General features: G+C 69.7%; 1 protein-coding gene across 3 annotated transcripts; it reads right to left on the bottom strand.

Moving 5' to 3' along the window:
* Nucleotides 1-926: 926 nt before the first annotated feature.
* On the bottom strand, nucleotides 927-19554 carry LOC311513982 (phosphatidylinositol 4,5-bisphosphate 3-kinase catalytic subunit alpha isoform-like). 3 transcript variants are annotated; one of them, XM_084616200.1, is made up of 22 exons: nucleotides 19108-19554; nucleotides 16752-17010; nucleotides 16360-16522; nucleotides 16046-16255; nucleotides 15389-15598; nucleotides 12733-12975; nucleotides 11902-11987; nucleotides 11645-11750; nucleotides 11264-11367; nucleotides 10259-10393; nucleotides 9979-10103; nucleotides 9420-9501; nucleotides 9104-9268; nucleotides 7925-8028; nucleotides 7632-7803; nucleotides 4779-4885; nucleotides 4315-4436; nucleotides 3024-3102; nucleotides 2655-2825; nucleotides 2411-2528; nucleotides 2136-2287; nucleotides 927-1451 (listed from the first exon to the last, which is right to left on the bottom strand). In XM_084616200.1, exons 2-22 carry the CDS (start codon nucleotides 16938-16940, stop codon nucleotides 1166-1168), a joined length of 3129 nt encoding a protein of 1042 aa, XP_084472326.1. In that variant the 5' UTR covers nucleotides 16941-17010; nucleotides 19108-19554; the 3' UTR covers nucleotides 927-1165. The 3 variants fall into 3 exon arrangements, with proteins under 3 accessions (XP_084472326.1, XP_084472325.1, XP_084472327.1); XM_084616199.1 differs by having other exon boundaries at nucleotides 11264-11416; nucleotides 15389-15639; nucleotides 19108-19424; XM_084616201.1 differs by lacking the exon at nucleotides 9104-9268 and having other exon boundaries at nucleotides 11264-11416; nucleotides 15389-15639; nucleotides 19108-19553.
* Between the last annotated feature and the right edge of the window lie 2995 nt (nucleotides 19555-22549).

The raw sequence follows: 22549 nt of genomic DNA, 5'->3' as shown, positions 1-22549 counted from the left end.
GTCCAGCTGGGCAGGTGTCGCCCCTCCCACCCCTGGAGCCGGAAAGCTGAATAAAAATGGATGCTACAGCTCCCTGTGTCTATTTCCAGGGGACCCTGAACCCCCCCTCCAGATTTCCCTTGGACAGGGGGGGCGGGGAATGGGGCACGGCCCCTGGCCCCACGGGTACCAGCCCCCACGTGCAGAGCCCCCCCCCTTTATCCCCCACAGTTCAGGGCCAGTTCGGGCTTTTTAAAAAATTGTATTTTTGCAACAAGAACAAAAATTTCAAGTATCTGCCCCACCCCCAGCAGATTGGGGGGGGGCAGGATTCAAGTATCAGAGCGGGCGGGGTCTGGGTGCCCAGGTGCATGGGAGGATTTTGGGGGAGGGGGACCCAAGCTCTTTCGCCCTCAAAAAGGGAGTTAAATCCCCCTTGACTGTCCCCCCGAAAGACCAAGGGGGTCAGAGGTCAAGGGGGCAGGACGCCCCTCCAGCCCCCGCAACCAGCAGGAATCTCCGGGGGACGGTTCACCCCCTCTTTGCCCCGCCCCCTCAGTGCAGTCCCCCCCACAGGGGGAGGGGCTTAAGGCTCTCCGGCTTCTGCCCTCCCCCCTGAGGGGAGGGGCACAATGCATTTGACCCCACCCCTCACTTCCTCCTGTGAAAAGGATGGAGCTGGAAGGCCCCCTTCCCCTGGGCACACCCAGAAGGGGCGGGACTCACCCCAGGCCCCGCCCAAGGGGGAGGGGCTTAAGTGCTTGGCCGCACCCTCTGCCCCTAGCAGGCATGAGTGTCTACGCCCACCCCGCCCAAGGATGGGAGGGGCTGATGGGTCCTGCTCCCGGGGGAGGAGCAACAGAGCCCAGGCAAGAAGGGCGGGGCCTGTGCTCCTGGGAGACACCCCCCCCCGAAGTGGGAGACACCCTGCCCCCTCCCCCCCCCGTGTCGCTCACAGCCCATCCCCCTCCAGCATGGGCGGGGCTCAGGGACCTGGCTCCGCCCCAGCCTCAGCCACACGCCCAAGAAGTGAGGGTTGGGTGGCGGGTGGGGCATGAGCCCCCAGGAAGGGCGGGGCCCCGAGCAGAGGGGGCGGGGCCCTGAGCCGAGGAGGCGGGGCCCTGAGCCGAGGGGGCGGGGCCCCGAGCCGAGGGGGCGGGGCCCCGAGCCGAGGGGGCGGGGCCCCTCAGTCGTGCCCGGCCTCGCTGAGGGGCATGTGGCGGATGGTGTGGAAGATCCAGTCCATCTTGGTGGTCCAGCCGCCGTGGTGGGCTTCGTTCATCTGCTTGGTGAAGTACTCGAGCGCCTCCGGCTCCGACTTGTCGAGCGCCAGCGTCTTGCGCAGGTAGGCGATGTCGTCGAAGGACTGCAGCTCCGGCAGCCCCGAGCTCAGCATCAGCGAGAACAGGCTGATCAGCAGGTTGGCGTGGTGCCGGATGGCCAGGTAGGCCGTGTAGCACATCTCCTGGAACCTGCCGGGGCCCAGCCGGGGGTCAGGACGCCTGGGTTCTCCCCCCCGGCGCTGGGAGGGCGGGGGGGCTGGGAGCCAGGACGCCTGGGTTCTCTCCCCGGTGCTGGGAAGGGAGGGGGGGCTGGTGGGTGAGAGCGGGGGGGCTGGGAGCCAGGACGCCTGGGTTCGCTCCCGGTGCTGGGAGGGGAGCGGGGGCAGGTGGGTTAGAGCAGGGGGGGCTGGGAGCCAGGACGCCTGGGTTCTCTCCCGGCGCTGGGAGGGCAGTGGGGATAGGTGGGTTTGAGCGGGGGGGCTGGGAGCCAGGACGCCTGGGTTCTCTCCCGGCTCTGGGAGGGCAGTGGGGATAGGTGGGTTCGAGCACGAGGGCTGGGAGCTAGGACGCCTGGGTTCTCTCCCGTCGCTGGGAGGGCAGTGGGGGCTGGTGGGTTCAAGCGGGGGGGCTGGGAGCTAGGACGCCTGGGTTCTCTCCCGGCTCTGGGAGGGCAGTGGGGATAGGTGGGTTTGAGCGGGGGGGCTGGGAGCCAGGACGCCTGGGTTCTCTCCCGGCTCTGGGAGGGCAGTGGGGATAGGTGGGTTCGAGCAGGGGTGCTGGGAGCCAGGACGCCTGGGTTCTCTCCCGGCTCTGGGAGGGCAGTGGGGATAGGTGGGTTCGAGCAGGGGGGCTGGGAGCAGGAGGGGCCCTCACCTCTCGAACTCCTTGGTCTTGGTGCACTCCGGCACCCCTTTGCTGATGACGAGGAGGAAGTCCTGGGTGAGGACGAAGGGAACCCGCTCCCGCTTGTAGCCGAACTTCTTCTTCTTGTGGTCCAGGAAGTGGCCGAAGTCGATATGGAAGAGCTGGGAGAACGAGTCAGAGGATGGACGGGGCGCGGGGCCTGTGCCCTCTGGGGGGCGTCGGCTCCCCTCCGCCCCGGGGGGGGCCTGGCTGGCTCCGGGGGGCGGGGAAGGGGGAGGTCTCACCTGTCCGTCGTCCTTCACCATGATGTTGCTGTTGTGACGGTCGCCGATGCCCAGGACGAAGGTGGCCACGCAGTACCCGGCGCACGAGCGGGTGAACAGGTCGATGGCCGCGTCGTAACTGAACCAGAGCACCGGGGTGAATCAGCCCGCCCGGCCCGCCTCTGCCCAGCGCCCTGCCCCACGGCCCCCGCCTCCCGCCGGCCCCCCGAGCCCGGAGCCCCGACCCCAGCGGACCCGGCCTGACCTGTCCCCCTTGTTCTTGTCCTTCAGCCAGTGGTGCAGGGTGTGGCTGTTAAACTGCAGCGCCCCCTTCAGGCCGCCCTTGCACTGGATCTGCATGATGGTGTGGGAGCTCTTCACCACCTCGATCAGCCCCACGCAGTCCCCGATGGACAGGCAGCCGTAGGGCAGCATCCTGGGGGGCGGGCAGGAGGGAGGATGAGACAGGGACCCCTCGCCCGGCGCGGAGACGCGGCCACCTCTGGGGCGGGGCGGCCGGTGACCCGGGGACCCCTCGCCCGGCGCGGAGACGCGGCCACCTCCCCCACTGAGCCCCCCACAATTCCCGACTCCCCCCCCAGCGGAGCAGGGACGCGGGTTCCCCCTCCAGTACCGAAGGTCCAGTCCTTGGTTCTGCCACATGTTCTCCATGATCCGGATAATCTGCAGCGTCAGCATGTCCTGCCGGAGGTCTACAGCCAGAGACGGACAGACGGACTGCAGCAGCGCCCCTCACTCCCGACCCCCAGCCCCTGCCAGCCCAGCCCTGCCCCCCCCGGCCCTGCCGGTGCCCCTCACTCCCGACCCCCAGCCCCTGCCAGCCCAGCCCTGCCCCCCCCGGCCCTGCCGGTGCCCCTCACTCCCGACCCCCAGCCCCTGCCAGCCCAGCCCTGCCCCCCCCGGCCCTGCCGGTGCCCCTCACTCCCGACCCGCAGCCCCTGCCAGCCCAGCCCTGCCCCCCCAGCCCTGCCGGTGCCCCTCACTCCCGACCCGCAGCCCCTGCCAGCCCAGCCCTGCCCCCCCAGCCCTGCCGGTGCCCCTCACTCCCGACCCCCAGCCCCTGCCAGCCCAGCCCTGCCCCCCCCGGCCCTGCCGGTGCCCCTCACTCCCGACCCCCAGCCCCTGCCAGCCCAGCCCTGCCCCCCCCGGCCCTGCCGGTGCCCCTCACTCCCGACCCCCAGCCCCTGCCAGCCCAGCCCTGCCCCCCCGGCCCTGCCGGTGCCCCTCACTCCCGACCCGCAGCCCCTGCCAGCCCAGCCCTGCCCCCCCAGCCCTGCCGGTGCCCCTCACTCCCGACCCCCAGCCCCTGCCAGCCCAGCCCTGCCCCCCCCGGCCCTGCCGGCGCCCCTCACTCCCGACCCGCAGCCCCTGCCCCCCCAGCCCTGCCGGTGCCCCTCACTCCCGACCCGCAGCCCCTGCCCCCCCAGCCCTGCCGGTGCCCCTCACTCCCGACCCGCAGCCCCTGCCAGCCCAGCCCTGCCCCCCCAGCCCTGCCGGTGCCCCTCACTCCCGACCCGCAGCCCCTGCCCCCCCAGCCCTGCCGGTGCCCCTCACTCCCGACCCGCAGCCCCTGCCCCCCCAGCCCTGCCGGTGCCTCTCACTCCCAACCCCCAGCCCCTGCCAGCCCAGCCCTGCCCCCCCAGCCCTGCCGGTGCCCCTCACTCCCGACCCCCAGCCCCTGCCAGCCCAGCCCTGCCCCCCCCGGCCCTGCCGGCGCCCCTCACTCCCAACCCGCAGCCCCTGCCCCCCCAGCCCTGCCGGTGCCCCTCACTCCCGACCCGCAGCCCCTGCCCCCCCAGCCCTGCCGGTGCCCCTCACTCCCGACCCGCAGCCCCTGCCAGCCCAGCCCTGCCCTCCACAGCCCTGCCGGTGCCCCTCACTCCTGACCCGCAGCCCCCCCTCACCATCCCCGTTCTTGAAGATGATCTCATGGTTGGTGAAGAGCAGCTCCGACATGATGTCCGGATTCTCCCAGTTCAGCCAGAGCGGCCGCTTGGCCGACGACATGATCCTGCATTCGTCCAGCCTGGAAGGGTAGGGGGGACCTGTCAGGGAGAGAACCCAGGAGTCCAGGCTCCCAGCCCCTCCCCCCCCCGCTCTAACCACCAGCCCCCACTGCCCTCCCAGAGCCAGGGAGAGAACCCAGGCGTCCTGGCTCCCAGCCCCCCCCCGCTCCAACCCACCAGCCCCCACTCCCCTCCCAGAGCCAGGGAGAGAACCCAGGCGTCCTGGCTCCCAGCCCCCCCCCCGCTCCAACCCACCAGCCCCCACTCCCCTCGCAGAGCTGGGGGGAGAACCCAGGAGTCCGGGCTCCCAGCCCCCCCGGCCCTGAGCTGGGGATGGGACCCAGGAGTCCTGTGGGCCTCACCGGACATTGCCCAGCTGGTGGGCGGGGTTCAGGGGGCAGACGAAGCCCTGCAGAGCTTCCATGTAATCCGGGCGCCTCATCTGCTCCACCAGGAACTTCATCTGCATCTGGGAGAGATGGGGGGGTCAATTACTGGGGGCAGGTAAGAACCCAGGGCACAGCCCCACTCCTCCCCCACACTGGGGCAGGGGGGAGCTCCAGGATCCTGCAGGGGCGGGGACGGGGTCACAGATCTGCCTAGGGGGGAGGGGCAGGGAGGCAGATACGGGGCTCTGGTGGGGGGGAGCTGTGGGTCGGGAGCGAGGGGGGCTGCCCGGGAGCGAGGGCTCCGGCCGGGCCGGGGGTCGGGAGCGAGGGGCGCGGGCCGGGCCGGGGGTCGGGAGCGAGGGGCGCGGGCCGGGCCGGGGGTCGGGAGCGAGGGGCGCGGGCCGGGCCGGGGGTCGGGAGCGAGGGGCGCGGGCCGGGCCGGGAGCGAGGGGCGCGGGCCAGGCCGGGGGTCAGGAGCGAGGGGCGCGGGCCGGGCCGGGGGTCGGGAGCGAGGGCGCGGGCCGGGCTGGGAGGCCGGGGGTCGGGAGCGAGGGCCGGGCCGGGCCGGGCGGCCGGGGGTCGGGAGCGAGGGGCACAGGCCGGGCCGGGAGCGAGGGCGCGGGCCGGGCCGGGAGCGAGGGGCGCGGGCCGGGCCGGGCGGCCGGGGGTCAGGAGCGAGGGGCACAGGCCGGGCCGGGAGCAAGGGCGCGGGCCGGGCCGGGGGTCGGGAGCGAGGGGCGCGGGCCGGGCCGGGGGTCAGGAGCGAGGGGCGGCCGGGGGTCAGGAGCGAGGGGCGCGGGGCGGCCGGGGGTCAGGAGCGAGGGGCACAGGCCGGGCCGGGAGCGAGGGCGCGGGCCGGGCCGGGGGTCGGGAGCGAGGGGCGCGGGCCGGGCCGGGCGGCCGGGGGTCAGGAGCGAGGGGCACAGGCCGGGCCGGGAGCGAGGGGCGCGGGCCGGGCTGGGAGCGAGGGGCGCGGGCCGGGCCGGGCGGCCGGGGGTCAGGAGCGAGGGGCACAGGCCGTGCCGGGAGCGAGGGCGCGGGCCGGGCCGGGGGTCGGGAGCGAGGGGCGCGGGCCGGGCCGGGCCGGGCGGCCGGGGGTCAGGAGCGAGGGGCACAGGCCGGGCCGGGAGCGAGGGCGCGGGCCGGGCCGGGGGTCGGGAGCGAGGGGCGCGGGGCGGCCGGGGGTCAGGAGCGAGGGGCACAGGCCGGGCCGGGAGCGAGGGCGCGGGCCGGGGGTCGGGAGCGAGGGGCGCGGGCCGGGCCGGGCGGCCGGGGGTCAGGAGCGAGGGGCACAGGCCGTGCCGGGAGCGAGGGCGCGGGCCGGGCCAGGGGTCGGGAGCGAAGGGCGCGGGCCGGGCCGGGTGGCCGGGGGTCAGGAGCGAGGGGCGGGGGTCTGGAGCGAGGGCGCGGGCCGGGCCGGGGGTGGGGAGCGAGGGGCGCGGGCCGGGCCGGGCGGCCGGGGGTCAGGAGCGAGGGGCACAGGCCGGGCCGGGAGCGAGGGCGCGGGCCGGGGGTCGGGAGCGAGGGGCGCGGGCCGGGGGTCGGGAGCGAGGGGCGCGGGCCGGGGGTCGGGAGCGAGGGGTGCGGGCCGGGCCGGGCGGCCGGGGGTCAGGAGCGAGGGGCACAGGCCGTGCCGGGAGCGAGGGCGCGGGCCGGGCCGGGGGTCGGGAGCGAGGGGCGCGGGCCGGGCCGGGCGGCCGGGGGTCAGGAGCGAGGGGCGGGGGGCGGGAGCGAGGGCGCGGGCCGGGCCGGGAGTCGGGAGCGAGGGGCGCGGGCCGGGCCGGGCGGCCGGGGGTCAGGAGCGAGGGGCACAGGCCGTGCCGGGAGCGAGGGCGCGGGCCGGGCCGGGGGTCGGGAGCGAGGGGTGCGGGCCAGGCCGGGCGGCCGGGGGTCAGGAGCGAGGGGCACAGGCCGTGCCGGGAGCGAGGGCGCGGGCCGGGCCGGGGGTCGGGAGCGAGGGGTGCGGGCCAGGCCGGGCGGCCGGGGGTCAGGAGCGAGGGGCGGGGGTCGGGAGCGAGGGCGCGGGCCGGGCCGGGAGTCGGGAGCGAGGGGCGCGGGCCGGGCCGGGCGGCCGGGGGTCAGGAGCAAGGGGCACAGGCCGGGCCGGGAGCGAGGGCGCGGGCCGGGCCGGGGGTCGGGAGCGAGGGGCGCGGGCCGGGCCGGGGGTCGGGAGCGAGGGGCACAGGCCGGGCCGGGAGCGAGGGCGCGGGCCGGGCCGGGGGTCGGGAGCGAGGGGCACAGGCCGGGCCGGGGGTCGGGAGCGAGGGCGCGGGCCGGGCCGGGGGTCGGGAGCGAGGGGCGCGGGCCGGGCCGGGGGTCGGGAGCGAGGGGCACGGGCCGGGCCGGGCGGCCGGGGGTCAGGAGCGAGGGGCAGGGGTCGGGAGCGAGGGGCGCGGGCCGGGCCGGCGGTCGGGAGCGAGGGCGCGGGCCGGGCCGGGGGTCGGGAGCGAGGGCGCGGGCCGGGCCGGGGGTCGGGAGCGAGGGGCGCGGGCTGGGGGTCGGGAGCGAGGGCGCGGGCCGGGCCGGGGGTCGGGAGCGAGGGGCGCGGGCCGGGCCGGGGGTCGGGAGCGCGGGCCGGGGGTCGGGAGCGAGGGGCGCGGGCCGGGCCGGGGGTCGGGAGCGAGGGCGCGGGCCGGGCCGGGGGTCGGGAGCGCGGGCGCGGGCCGGGCCGGGGGTCGGGAGCGCGGGCGCGGGCCGGGCCGGGGGTCGGGAGCGCGGGCCGGGCCGGGCCGGGGGTCGGGAGCGAGGGCGCGGGCCGGGCCGGGGGTCGGGAGCGCGGGCCGGGCCGGGCCGGCGGTCGGGAGCGCGGGCCGGGCCGGGCGGTACCTTCGGGGTCTCGTCTCTCTTCTCCTGCCGCAGGGTGTCCGTCAGGTTGACGAGTTTCTCCATCGCCTCCACCTGCCGGTTGAGGTGTCTCAGGTACATCCCGCAGCCCCGGCAGAACGCCTCCAGCATCAGCCCGAACCGCCGGCTCACCGTCCTGCTGTGCATCTCTGACCTGCGGGGGGCGCCCCAGGCACGTCGGCCCTCGCTCCCGACCCGCAGCCCCCCGCCCAGCCCTGCCCCCCAGCCCCGGTCGGGAAGGGGGTCCCCGTTTCAGGGGGGCGGCGCCCACTCACTTGAGGTGCCAGAAGTAGAAGTGGCCGACGCGCTGGTTGGTCAAAGCCCTCCGGAGCAGGAACCGGGCCAGCGGGTTGTCCAGGTACTGCTCGTACTTCAGGACCTGCCAGGGAGGCGGAGAGACGGGCTCAGCCCGTACGCACCCTTCCCGGCCCGCTGGGGGCGCTGGGCTGCAGGGAGCAGGGCCGGGGCGACAGGCGGGGGGACGGGGGCGCGGCCGGGGCGACAGGCGGGGGAACGGGGGTGCGGCCGGGGCGCGGCCGGGGCGACAGGCGGGGGGACGGGGGCGCGGCCGGGGCGACAGGCGGGGGAACGGGGGTGCGGCCGGGGCGCGGCCGGGGCGACAGGCAGGGGGACGGGGGCGCGGCCGGGGCGACAGGCGGGGGAACGGGGGTGCGGCCGGGGCGCGGCCGGGGCGACAGGCGGGGGGACGGGGGCGCGGCCGGGGCGACAGGCGGGGGAACGGGGGCGCGGCCGGGGCGGGCCGGGGCGACAGGCGGGGGAACGGGGGTGCGGCCGGGGCGGGCCGGGGCGACAGGCGGGGGGACGGGGGCGCGGCCGGGGCGACAGGCGGGGGGACGGGGGTGCGGCCGGGGCGCGGCCGGGGCGACAGGCGGGGGGACGGGGGCGCGGCCGGGGCGACAGGCGGGGGAACGGGGGTGCGGCCGGGGCGGGCCGGGGCGACAGGCGGGGGGACGGGGGCGCGGCCGGGGCGACAGGCGGGGGGACGGGGGCGCGGCCGGGGCGGGCCGGGGCGACAGGCGGGGGGACGGGGGCGCGGCCGGGGCGACAGCCGGGGGGACGGGGGCGCGGCCGGGGCGACAGGCGGGGGAACGGGGGTGCGGCCGGGGCGCGGCCGGGGCGACAGGCGGGGGGACGGGGGCGCAGCCGGGGCGACAGGCGGGGGAACGGGGGTGCGGCCGGGGCGGGCCGGGGCGACAGGCGGGGGGACGGGGGCGCGGCCGGGGCGACAGGCGGGGGAACGGGGGTGCGGCCGGGGCGGGCCGGGGCGACAGGCGGGGGGACGGGGGCGCGGCCGGGGCGACAGGCGGGGGAACGGGGGTGCGGCCGGGGCGGGCCGGGGCGACAGGCGGGGGGACGGGGGCGCGGCCGGGGGTTGCCAGGGGGCGGGGGACGGGGGTTGGGGACGGGGGCCCGGGCGGGGGGCGCGGCGGGACCTGGACCAGCTGGATGAGGTACTGGCTCAGCTTGTCGTCCGTCAGCCCCTGGACCAGGCACCGGAGGGCGAACTCCCGCACCCGGGGGTCGGGGAAGTTACAGTCCAGCAGCTCCATGGCCAGCTCCGGCTCGATGAGGGGCCATTCCCGCAGCAGGCAGTACATCTGCGGGGCAGAGACAGGCTGGCGGGGCCGGCGGGACTCCCTGCCACCGCGTGCAGAGAGCCCCAACCCGCTCCCGCCCGTCCCCCGGGGCTCGGAGCCGGCCAGGAGGGGACACCGGGCTGGCGGCGGGGGGGGGGGGGGTTCCAGGTACCTGAGCCACCTCGTCCCGCGAATTCCACTTGACGGACAGCAGCAGCTTGGGCAGCGTCTCTGGGATGTTCACGCAGTAATGGCTGCAACAAGAGCCGGGGGGCTGAGGTTGTGCCCCCAACCTCCTGCTCAGCTCCCCTCTGCATAGGGCCGAGAACCCAGGAGTCCTGGCTCCCAGCCCCCCCTGCTCTAACCCAACAGCCCCCACTCCCCTCCCAGAGCCGGGGAGAGAACCCAGGCGTCCAGGCTCCCCAGCCCCCCCTGCTCTGACCCACCAGCCCCCACTCCCCTCCCAGAGCCAGGGAGAGAACCCAGGCGTCCTGGCTCCCAGCCCCCCCTGCTCTGACCCACCAGCCCCCACTCCCCTCCCAGAGCCAGGGAGAGAACCCAGGCGTCCTGGCTCCCAGCCCCCCCTGCTCTCACCCACCAGCCCCCACTCCCCTCCCAGAGCCGGGGAGAGAACCCAGGAGTCCTGGCTCCCAGCTCCCCCCGCTCTCACCCACCAGCCCCCACTCCCCTCCCAGAGCCGGGGAGAGAACCCAGGCGTCCGGGCTGCCTACCGGTGCCTCCAGAGGAAGTCTTTCTCCTGCTCGGTGATCTCCGACAGGGGGTCGCGGTGGCAGATGCTGCGGAGTTGCTCCAGTTCGTTCTCCAGCAGGCTGCTGTCCCGGGCCAGGCGGTTGCTCTGCAGGGTCCCCCCAAAACATCGAGTGTGCTCAGCCGCCTCCCCCTAGAGGGGACAGGCCCTGTGCCCCATTCCCTTCCCCCTGGGCCAGCCAGTCCCTGCCCTGGGGCTGGGTGGGAGCCAGCGCCCCCCAGAGGGGAAGGGCCCCCCCTTACCAGTCCTGTGAGGCAGCAGTTGAGGCCCAGCTCCCGCGACATGCTCCGGTTCGCGTGATCCTCGATTTGCGCCTCGTCGGCGAACTTCACCGCGTGGCTGAACCCGGTGAACTCGAGCTCCAGGCAGGGGGTCTCCTGGTGGAGTGAGTGGGGGGGGAAAGGGGGTCAGAACCCTAAGCACCCCCAACCCCATCCAAAGGGGACTCCCCACCCCCGGCAAAGCACCCCCAAGTCACCCCAAAAACAATGTGCTCAGACCCTTCCAATTTATGTAGGCCCTACAATAACACACAAGAGGGCCACACAGATCTATTATTGTAGCACCTACATAGATCTCCCTGTGATGTGGTCTCGTTGTCATCGGAGGGCCCCGCCATCCTGGGCAGATTATGCTGGCCCTGTGTATTTACGTAGGCCCTACCTTAACAGCCAAAACATACCGGCCCTGTGTATTTACGTAGGCCCTACCTTACCAGCCAAAACATACCGGCCCTGTGTATTTACGTAGGCCCTACCTTAACAGCCAAAACATACCGGCCCTGTGTATTTACGTAGGCCCTACCTTAACAGCCAAAACATACCGGCCCTGTGTATTTACGTAGGCCCTACTGTGATTCTGTCCGGGAGACAGCACCACTGAGGCTTGTTTACGGTTTCACAGCGGGTGTCTCTGAGTGCTTAGGCTGACCATTTTGGCCTGGTGCGTTTTGAGTAGGCCCTACCATAACCGCCAGCTGCGGGCGGAGAGAAGTTGGCTGCAATACCGCTAACCACCACGAGAGGGAGCAAATTGGGCTTCCGGCTGCAGACAGGCGAGGGGCGGTTAATAGCCAGATACCCCACTGCGGGACGGGACGGGACGGGACAGAGGTGGGGGGGCCCGGGGCCGGGCTGGTTGGGGGCTGTGGGTTGGGAGTGAGGGGCACCGGCGGAGCTAGGGGCCCAGGGCCGGGTGGGCTGGGAGTGAGGGGCACCGGCCAAGCAGGGGGGCAGGAAGACACTCACTTTGTTAGGGTTCGAGCCCCCCACACCAATGGGGTTCAGTAAGTCCTCCAGGCCGTGGGGCACCGGCCACAGGTTCAGCGCCATCTTCCCAGCCACCAAGGTATCTTTGTAATCAAAGAGATTGACGTTCCCCCACGCCAGGGGGCAGTGTTCCTGCCAGGGGGCGGGACAGAGACCATGGGGGGGTCACAGCCAGCCTGACCCCCATTCCCCGCCCCCCTGAGCCAGCCAGTCCCCGCCCTGGGGCCGGGTGGGAGCCGGCGCCCCCTAGAGGGGACAGCCCCTGTGCCCCATTCCCCGCCCCCCTGAGCCAGCCAGTCCCCGCCCTGGGGCCGGCGCCCCCCCAGATGGGACAGGCCCCTGCCCCATTCCCCCCCACACCTCTTTCGCCCCCTTGCGGCCCTTGACGGAGCAGATGGAGAGGCAGAGGCGGGCGGCACGGGGCAGGTCGGCGAGGTAGATGTCGTACGAGAGCCATTCGTTCCACCTGGGGAGAGGGACACAGGTTGAGCTCCACACCGACGGACACGGGGGGTGAGCCCCCCAGCCTGCTCCCAGCCACCCCATAACAGGGCTGGAGCCAGGGCTGAGTGCGGAGGGAGAGCACCCCCTGCCGGCCCCCCCCCCAGCCCCTCTACCTGGGGTTGGAGCAGGGAACGCGCTGGGTGTTGACGTTGTCGCAGAGGGGCTCCCCGCCGTGGTAAATCCCCGTCCGGACGTAGATCTGGGAAATGGGAGAGAAAGAGCCATCATGCCAGGGGACCCAGGAGTCCTGGCTCCCAGCCCCGCCCCGCTCTAACCCACCAGCCCCCACTGCCCTCCCAGAGCCGGGGAGAGAACCCAGGCGTCCGGGCTCCCAGCCCCCCTGCTCTAACCCACCAGCCCCCACTCCCCTCCCAGAGCCGGGGAGAGAACCCAGGAGTCCTGACTCCCAGCCCCTCCTGCTCTAACCCACCAGCCCCCACTCCCCTCCCAGAGCCGGGGAGAGAACCCAGGAGTCCTGACTCCCAGCCCCTCCTGCTCTAACCCACCAGCCCCCACTCCCCTCCCAGAGCCGGGGAGAGAACCCAGGAGTCCTGGCTCCCAGCCCCTCCTGCTCTAACCCACCAGCCCCCACTCTCCTCCCAGAGCTGGGGAGAGAACCCAGGAGTCCTGGCTCCCAGCCCCCCCTGCTCTGACCCACCAGCCCCCACTCCCCTCCCAGAGCCGGGGAGAGAACCCAGGAGTCCTGGCTCCCAGCCCCCCCTGTTCTAACCCACCAGCCCCCACTCCCCTCCCGGAGCCGGGGAGAGAACCCAGGAGTCCTGGCTCCCAGCCCCCCCTGCTCTCACCCACCAGCCCCCACTCCCCTCCCGGAGCCGGGGAGAGAACCCAGGAGTCCTGGCTCCCAGCCCCCCCTGCTCTAACCCACCAGCCCCCACTCCCCTCCCGGAGCCGGGGAGAGAACCCAGGCGTCCGGCCCCCCTCGCCTTGTCGATGTCGCGGACGTTGACGTTGACGTAGGTCGCACACAGCACGCGGATGCTCAGCAAGCTGGGGACGGACCAGAGGGAGGTGGCGGGCAGGTCCCCATTGGCATGGGCGCCGGGGCCGGCCCGGCGGGCGTAGGAGGGCAGCAGGAAGACGTTGGCCGGCAGCTGGCTGTACAGACTCTCCTTGGACATGAGCATGAGGTGGGGCAGGTGCCCCATGGCGATGCAGTTCCTCATGTACTGGGGCAGAGAGAGAGAGAGAGACAGAGCACGTTCCCACCTCGTACCGGCTGAGCGGGCGGGGGAGGCCAGGGGAGGCCGAGCGGGACCCCAGCCCTCACCTCGTACTGGCTGAGCGGCCGGGGGAGGCCGGGGGGGGCCGCGCGGGGCCCCGGCCCTCACCTCGTACTGGCTGAGCGGCCGGGGGAGGCCGGGGGGGGCCGCGCGGGGCCCCGGGCCCCGGCCCTCACCTCGTACTGGCTGAGTGGCCGGGGGAGGCCGAGCGCGGCCCCGGCCCTCACCTCGTACTGGCTGAGCGGCCGGGGGAGGCCGGGGGGGGCCGCGCGGGGCCCCGGCCCTCACCTCGTACTGGCTGAGCGGCCGGGGGAGGCCGGGGGAGGCCGAGCGGGGCCCCGGCCCTCACCTCGTACTGGCTGAGCGGGCGGGGGGGCCAAGCGGGGCCCCGGCCCTCACCTTGTACTGGCTGAGCGGGCGGGGGAGGCCGGGGGAGGCCGAGCGGGGCCCCGGCCCTCACCTTGTACTGGCTGAGCGGGCGGGGGAGGCCGGGGGAGGCCGAGCGGGGCCCCGGCCCTCACCTTGTACTGGCTGAGCGGCCGGGGGAGGCCGGGGGAGGCCGAGCGGGGCCCTGGCCCTCACCTCGTACCGGCTGAGCGGGCGGGGGAGGCCGAGCGGGGCCCCGGCCCTCACCTTGTACTGGCTGAGCGGCCGTGGGAGGCCGGGGGAGGCCGAGCGGGGCCCCAGCCCTCACCTCGTACTGGCTGAGCGGCCGGGGGAGGCCGAGTGGGGCCCCGGCCCTCACCTCGTACTGGCTGAGCGGCCGGGGGAGGCCGAGCAGGGCCCCGGCCCTCACCTCGTACCGGCTGAGCGGCCGGGGGTGGCCGGGGGAGGCCGAGCGGGGCCTCGGCCCTCACCTCGTACTGGCTGAGCGGCCGGGGGAGGCCGGGGGAGGCCGAGCGGGGCCCCGGCCCTCACCTCGTACTGGCTGAGCAGCCGGGGGAGGCTGAGCGGGGCCCCGGCCCTCACCTCGTACTGGCTGAGCGGCCGGGGGAGGCCCAGCGGGGCCCCGGCCCTCACCTCGTACCGGCTGAGCGGCCGGGGGAGGCCGAGCGGGGCCCCGGCCCTCACCTCGTACCGGCTGAGCGGGCGGGGGGGGCCGAGTGGGGCCCCAGGCCCCGGCCCTCACCTCGTACTGGCTGAGCGGCCGGGGGTGGCCGGGGGAGGCCGAGCGGGGCCCCGGCCCTCACCTCGTACTGGCTGAGCGGCCGGGGGAGGCCGGGGGAGGCCGAGCGGGGCCCCGGCCCTCACCTCGTACTGGCTGAGCGGCCGGGGGAGGCCGAGCGGGGCCCCGGCCCTCACCTCGTACTGGCTGAGCAGCCGGGGGAGGCCGAGCGGGGCCCCGGCCCTCACCTCGTACTGGCTGAGCGGCCGGGGGAGGCCCAGCGGGGCCCCGGCCCTCACCTCGTACCGGCTGAGCGGCCGGGGGAGGCCGAGCGGGGCCCCGGCCCTCACCTCGTACCGGCTGAGCGGGCGGGGGGGGCCGAGTGGGGCCCCAGGCCCCGGCCCTCACCTCGTACTGGCTGAGCGGCCGGGGGTGGCCGGGGGAGGCCGAGCGGGGCCCCGGCCCTCACCTCGTACTGGCTGAGCGGCCGGGGGAGGCCGGGGGAGGCCGAGCGGGGCCCCGGCCCTCACCTCGTACTGGCTGAGCGGCCGGGGGAGGCCGAGCGGGGCCCCGGCCCTCACCTCGTACTGGCTGAGCAGCCGGGGGAGGCCGAGCGGGGCCCCGGCCCTCACCTCGTACTGGCTGAGCGGCCGGGGGAGGCCCAGCGGGGCCCCGGCCCTCACCTCGTACCGGCTGAGCGGCCGGGGGAGGCCGAGCGGGGCCCCGGCCCTCACCTCGTACCGGCTGAGCGGGCGGGGGGGGCCGAGTGGGGCCCCAGGCCCCGGCCCTCACCTCGTACTGGCTGAGCGGCCGGGGGTGGCCGGGGGAGGCCGAGCGGGGCCCCGGCCCTCACCTCGTACTGGCTGAGCGGCCGGGGGAGGCCGAGCGGGGCCCCGGCCCTCACCTCGTACTGGCTGAGCGGCCGGGGGAGGCCGAGCGGGGCCCCGGCCCTCACCTCGTACTGGCTGAGCGGCCGGGGGAGGCCGAGCGGGGCCCCGGCCCTCACCTCGTACTGGCTGAGCGGCCAGGGGAGGCCGGGGGAGGCCGCGCGGGGCCCCGGCCCTCACCTCGTACTGGCTGAGCGGCCGGGGGAGGCCGCGCGGGGCCCCGGGCCCCGGCCCTCACCTCGTACCGGCTGAGCGGCCGGGGGAGGCCGGGGGAGGCCGAGCGGGGCCCCAGCCCTCACCTCGTACTGGCTGAGCGGCCGGGGGAGGCTGGGGGAGGCCGCGCGGGGCCCCGGGCCCCGGCCCTCACCTTGTACTGGCTGAGCGGACACTCCTGCAGCAGGTAGTCGTCGGCGCCGCACACCTTGAGCAGGTAGAGGGCCTGGTACTCCTGCAGGCAGCGTTGGAGCTGCTCGGGCGCCAGCTGCAGGCTGCGGCTGCGTTTGCGGATGGCGTCGGCGATCACCTGGGCGGGCCGCGCGTCGTGCGGGGCCGCCAGGGTGTATTTCTGCTTCTCCAGCTGCGGCGAGATGATCACCCACACGGCCACCATCAGCCGGCCTGGGGCGGGGGCCATGGGGGGGGGGCGACAGAGAAAGGGAAAATAGGGGGGCTGCCCTTTGTCCCCCATCCCAGACCCGCTTCTTCCACCCCATGGGACCCAGGCCTCCGCCACGGCACGCACACTCCGCCCCCACCCTGGGACCGCCCCACTTCCCCCATCCCCGGCACACAGCGCCCGGCCCGCCTGGACCCCCCCGCCTCACTGCCCAGGCCCCCCACTTGCCTCTGCCCCATGGGGCTCAGATCACACAGCCCCCCACTACCCCATGGCACTCAGACCCCCAGGGAGCACAGGACCCCTTCCCCCCGCCCCACGGCGCTCAGACCCCCAGGGAGCACAGGACCCCTTCCCCCCGCCCCACGGCGCTCAGACCCCCAGGGAGCACAGGAACCCCCCCCTCACCCTTGTCCAGCTTGCTGTAGACGTGTTTGGGCAGCTCGGGGCTGGACTCCACGTTGGGAGGGTAGACGTAGAGGGCCTGGCTGTGGGGCCCGCCGGCCTCCCGCGTCTCCACGGCCTCGCGGCACACGGCCAGGATGGAGCGGCGGAAATCCTGCACCTCGGGGTCCTTCACCAGCTCGAACTCGCAGATGGGCATCCCGATGGCGAAGCCTGGGTGTGGGGGGGCGGGCAGGACGAGGGGGCTGAGACCAGACAGAGCCCCCTCACCCACCACCACCTCCCCCTGTGCCGAATCTAGGCCTGGCCCCGCTCACCGATCTCCCGGTTGAGGATTTTCTCCTCCCGGTTGCCGACTGGCTCGATGACCTTGAGGATGGGCTGGAAGAGCCGCAGGTCACACAGCCGCCGGGACTCGTCGAAGAACTCCTCCCGCTCGGCCTCCTGGGTCACCCCCACGAAGATGTAGGAGGTTTCGTCCTGGGGAGGGGAGGGCACAGATGCTGCAATCCGAACCCCCACACACCAGCCCCCCGCCCCTCCCAGAGCCAGGGAGAGAACCCAGGAGTCCTGGCTCCCAGCCCCCCCGCTCTGACCCACCAGACCCCACACCCCTCCCAGAGCCAGGGAGAGAACCCAGGAGTCCGGGCTCCCAGCCCCCGCCGCTCTAACCCCCCAGCCCGGGATGGGACCCAGGCGTCCGGCTCACCTGCAGCAGGTGGAAGAGGGGGTATTTCCGGGCCTCTCGGAAGAGCTCGTGTTTGATGCCCAGCAGCGCGGCCTCACGCAGGCACTCCAGGGTGACCAGCATGCCGTTGGGGAGGCAGCAATCCACCATGATCCGGGGGGGCATGAGGTGCAGCCCCCACAGCTCCCCGGACGACGGCCGCGGCGGCATGGCTGCACCAGCGGGGGAGGACCCCTGGCCCTGCTAGAGACGCGGCCCGGGAGTAAGGCATCGGGCCCACCTGCGGAGAGAGCAGACATGCCCCTCACTCCCGGCCTGCAGCCCCCCCAGCTCCGCCGGTGCCCCTCACTCGCGACCCACCGCCCCCACGCCTGTGTTCCCCCTGCCAGCTCTCCTGATTCCCCTCAATCCTGACATGGCGAGAGACAGGCCCTGCCCCAAAAGGTTTTGTTGCCTGCTTGCAGAGAACTGGGGGCTGGGGTCAACTTGTCCCTCCCCACCGCTTTCAGGCTAGCTCACCTTCACCGGGACCCCGGCACACAGGAGCAGAGAAGCCAAAACATCCCAGCAAGCGGGGAGATCCCTCCAAGAGGAGACAGAAATTCACCAGACCTCCACTTTTGTTATTTAAACACCCCTTCTGGTTAACCCCTCACATCCCCTGTGCCTACCAACCCTTCCAGCTGGAATAACGCCCAGGAACTGCGGCGGGATCATTCGTGCCGACTCCTACCTCAGTTCCCCCGGCAGTAAAATGGGCGCAATCACACTTCTCTCTGGGTGGACTGGGCAGGGTCTCTCTCTTGGTGTCTCTCCAATCTGGGGCACAATGCGAGGCCCCTAATCTAGGTTGCGGGGGGGATCTTTGCAGCACCCGACACAAGGGTGGGGTCCCCACTCTGGCCCCGGGCCTGTCGGCAGTGCTGAGAGGTGTCTCTTTCCCCCTCGTCTATGAATTCCTCTGCCCTTGTCAGACACCCAAAAGTCGGACAGAAGCAGGAAGTGCGAATGACTGGAGAGAGACAGAAGATGAAATCTGCTGCTTTAGACACCCCCCCTCCCTGCCCCATTCCCGACCAAGATCAGGGTCCCCCATTGTGTCAGGCCGCTGCAGACCCTCTCCACCCCCGACCGAGATCAGGGGCCCCGGTGTCCCCACCCCTATGAGCTTACAATCTAAACAGACCTAGTTCAGGAAAAGGGAAACAGCAGCACAAAGAGGGTAGGGGGTGTCACGGCCCTGGCGATGCTCTGGACCTGCTCCCTACGAAGCCAGGCAAGACTCTGGGGAAGTCTCCTCTCTCAGAGCAGCCTGTCTCCAGGGCAAGAAGCTCACCCGGCTTCCCCCTTCCTGGGTCTGACCTCGGAGCATTCAGCCTCCTCTGCCCCTCCCTGCGCTTCCCACAGCGAGTCCGCCCAGGCGGGCTCCTGCGGCAGCCAGAGGGTCCTGCCCCCCAGCTCCGCAGTCAGACAGGACTCTCAGCCAGCCAGTAACACAGAAGGTTTATTAGACGACAGGAACACGGTCTAACACAGAGCTTGTAGGTGCAGAGAACAGGACCCCTCAGCCGGGTCCATTTTGGGGCCAGGGAGGTCAGAGCCCAGGCCTGGGCCTCCCTCCATTTCCCCAGCCAGACCCAAACTGAAACTCTCCCGCCCCCGCCTCTGGCCTTTGTCTCTTTCCCAGGACAGGAGGCCACCGGATCTCTTTGTTCGCCAACCCCTTCAGCTGGCACCTTGCAGGCGAGGGGCCCAGGCCATCAGTAGCCAGGGTGTCGGCCGTTCTCTGTGCAGACACCATCGCACTGGCCCTCTAGGGCTCTGCCCCAATCCCACCCCCTTATCCCACCACCTGGATACTGAAGAACTGCCTAGGGGAAACAGAGGCACCCACACAGTATTCAGAGACAACATTAAGAACATTCCCACTTTCGTCACAGGAGGCAAAGAGACATGCCCAAGGTCACCCCGGCAGCTCAGTGGTGGAGAAGGAGGCTGGGGGGGCGGAGGGGGAAGACCGATACTTTTTGAATCCCAGTGAGCCAGGTGATATGCTAGGGCCCTTCCTATCTGGAAGCAGCTCCCAGGTGACAGCCTCCCAGCCTCCCCTCATCCCCTGCCCCGCTAGAAACCAACTCCCAGCACCAGAAGGGGGCGGAGGGGGAACCCCCATGCCAGCCCAGAAATCCCCCCTTTTCTTCCCCTGCTGACCTGCGTTTTGTTTTCTTAGCTCAGGGAGCACAGGAACACCCCCCCCTAAAAAGTAAGGGGGTGGGGGGAGCTTGTCTTTCTGATCTCCCTAGATGTTACTGAGGGCTCAATAATGTTTTCTCCCCCCCTCAACCCCACCCCAGAGAGGGGGAACCTGGCTACTTACATGCTGGCTGGATCTGTGCCTTTAGTCGATTTCCTCTTGCGAAACTGACCAACTCCCACAGCCAGAAGGGGAAGGTGGGGGGGACAAAAAAAAAAAAACAGGATTTTTAGTCCCTGAACTGAGCAACTCAAGCCCCCAATGCCAAACCATCCGCACCCCCCCAGCAGCTAGGAGAGAGGACGGAGAGACATGTCTGCAGCTGTGCAAAATCCGTCTGGCTTCCCCCGCTGCATATTTCCTCCCCTGCTTCTCTCTCTGCTCAGAGTGGGAAAAGCTTTTGCAGGCAGTATCCGGGCATGGGAAGGCAGGGATTTCCGCTAGATTCACACTCACACAGCTGGGGAGGGTTCATTGGAAAATGGCACCATCAAATCAGATTCACTCTGCAGCCAGAAAGAGAGAGGCAGGCCCAGGACTTGGGGACTAGGGCCGGGGTGAGATGATTCTTGCAAGCCAGACAAATCTGCTCCTGGAAAAGGAAGGGATTTGGGCTTTTTATAAAACTTCATCGCTCTAGCCAGGGTGGCAAATCTGTCTGAGGATCAGGAGGGGGACAGAGGAGAGAGATGTCTGCAACTAGCTATACAAGGGGTACAGGGAAAGATGGAGGAAAGGTAAGTCTGGAGATAAAGCTAGATAATTTGAGTGATTGGTTAGATACAGAGGAGTGTCTGGGGAAAGACGCTGATTAGCTAGAGGAACATATAAGGGGATAGATATGTGTATAGGGTCAGGTATGGATCAAGAGAGTGCTTAATAAAACAATTTTTATTCCAGGCATTCTAGGTGGCAAACTTAATTAAGGTGGAGAAAGATTTAGTTATTGAAGTGGGACCATCCTGAGAACAGTGCGGAGTAGGTAGCTGGACACACAAGTGATGTTGTACATGGGGATGGATGAATCAAAACAGGAGCGTATCTAGGGATAGATGGCTAAATAGACCGGCGTGAAGGTGGGGTGGATGGATGGATGGATGCTGATAGAGGGCGATTCATTTGAAGAAGAAAAAAAACAACGAAGGAAATTCCCCAACTAAAATCTTTGTTACACGGGGGTTAAGATTTCGACCAATGAAAAAGAGAACAATATCGTTTAGATAGATGAGAATCAAGTACTTACATTTTTTTTTCTGAAAGAGAGGAAGTTCTCAGGCCAAAAACAAAACAAAAAAAGCATTGAACTGGAGAGCGAGAGACAGATACAGATGTGTGTGGGCAGGGATGGATGGAGAAAGGGGTGTACTGGGGGATGGAAGTAGAGGTGTCTGTGGGGGATAGATTGAGGGAGGGAGAGGAATGGATATGGGGGTGGATGGCTGGAAAGATGAGCAGATACGGGAATGGATGGTTGGATGGATGGAAAGGTGAGGCTGGAGATGGATGGAGGGGTGAGGATGGATTAAATGAATAGGCAGCAGGATTTAAACAAACAAAAGGAAGTATTTTTTCACCCAATGCACAGTCAACCTGTGGAACTCCTCACTAGAGGATGTTGTGAAGGCCAAGACTATAGCGGGGGTTCAAAAAAGAACTAGATATAAGTTCCTGGAGGATTGGTCCATCAATGGCTATTAGCCAGGATGGTGTCCCTAGCCTCTGTTTGCCAGAAGCTGGGAATGGTCAACGGAGGATGGATCACTTGATGATTCCCTGTTCTATTCCTTCCCTCTGGGGCCCCTGGCATTGGCCACTGTCAGAATCATAGAATCATAGAATATCAGGGTTGGAAGGGACCCCAGAAGGTCATCTAGTCCAACCCCCTGCTCAAAGCAGGACCAATTCCCAGTTAAATCATCCCAGCCAGGGCTTTGTCAAGCCTGACCTTAAAAACCTCTAAGGAAGGAGATTCTACCACCTCCCTAGGTAACTCATTCCAGTGTTTCACCACCCTCTTAGTGAAAAAGTTTTTCCTAATATCCAATCTAAACCTCCCCCACTGCAACTTGAGACCATTACTCCTCGTTCTATCATCTGCTACCATTGAGAACAGTCTAGAGCCATCCTCTTTGGAACCCCCTTTCAGGTAGTTGAAAGCAGCTATCAAATCCCCCCTCATTCTTCTCTTCTGCAGGCTAAACAATCCCAGCTCCCTCAGCCTCTCCTCATAAGTCATGTGTTCCAGTCCCCTAATCATTTTTGTTGCCCTTCGCTGGACTCTCTCCAATTTATCCACATCCTTCTTGAAGTGTGGGGCCCAAAACTGGACACAGTACTCCAGATGAGGCCTCACCAATGTCGAATAGAGTGGGACGATCACGTCCCTCGATCTGCTCGCTATGCCCCTACTTATACATCCCAAAATGCCATTGGCCTTCTTGGCAACAAGGGCACACTGCTGACTCATATCCAGCTTCTCGTCCACTGTCACCCCTAGGTCCTTTTCCGCAGAACTGCTGCCTAGCCATTCGGTCCCTAGTCTGTAGCTGTGCATTGGGTTCTTCCGTCCTAAGGGCAGGACCCTGCACTTATCCTTATTGAACCTCATCAGATTCCTTTTGGCCCAATCTTCCAATTGGTCTAGGTCCTTCTGTATCCTATCCCTCCCCTCCAGCGTATCTACCACTCCTCCCAGTTTAGTATCATCCGCAAATTTGCTGAGAGTGCAATCCACACCATCCTCCAGATCATTAATGAAGATATTGAATAAAACCGGCCCCAGGACCGACCCTTGGGGCACTCCACTTGATACCGGCTGCCAACTAGACATGGAGCCATTGATCAGAAGACAGGACACTGGGCCAGATGGACCTTTCATCTGACCCAGTAGGGCCGTTCTCATGTTCTATGGATGCAGGGATGGGTGGATGGATGGATGGATGGATAGAAGGGTGTGTGTGTTTGGGGATGGATGGATGGATGGATGGATGGATGGATGGATGGATAGAAGGGTGGGTGTGTTTGGGGATGGATGGATGGATGGATGGATGGATAGAAGGGTGGGTGTGTTTGGGGATGGATGGATGGATGGATGGATGGATAGAAGGGTGGGTGTGTTTGGGGATGGATGGATGGATGGATGGATGGATAGAAGGGTGGGTGTGTTTGGGGATGGATGGATGGATGGATGGATAGAAGGGTGGGTGTGTTTGGGGATGGATGGATGGATGGATGGAAGGGTGGGTGTGTTTGGGGATGGATGGATGGATGGATAGAAGGGTGGGTGTGTTTGGGGATGGATAGAAGGGTGGGTGTGTTTGGGGATGGATGGATGGATGGATAGAAGGGTGGGTGTGTTTGGGGATGGATGGATGGATGGATAGAAGGGTGGGTGTGTTTGGGGATGGATGGATGGATGGATGGATGGATGGATGGATGGATGGATAGAAGGGTGGGTGTGTTTGGGGATGGATGGATGGATGGATGGATAGAAGGGTGGGTGTGTTTGGGGATGGATGGATGGATGGATAGAAGGGTGGGTGTGTTTGGGGATGGATGGATGGAT

The sequence above is a fragment of the Lepidochelys olivacea genome, assembly GCF_965140295.1.
Source record: "Lepidochelys olivacea isolate rLepOli2 genome assembly, chromosome: 28".
NCBI classification, from domain to species: domain Eukaryota; kingdom Metazoa; phylum Chordata; order Testudines; family Cheloniidae; genus Lepidochelys; species Lepidochelys olivacea.
This window is presented reverse-complemented; position numbering and strand designations above follow the sequence as displayed.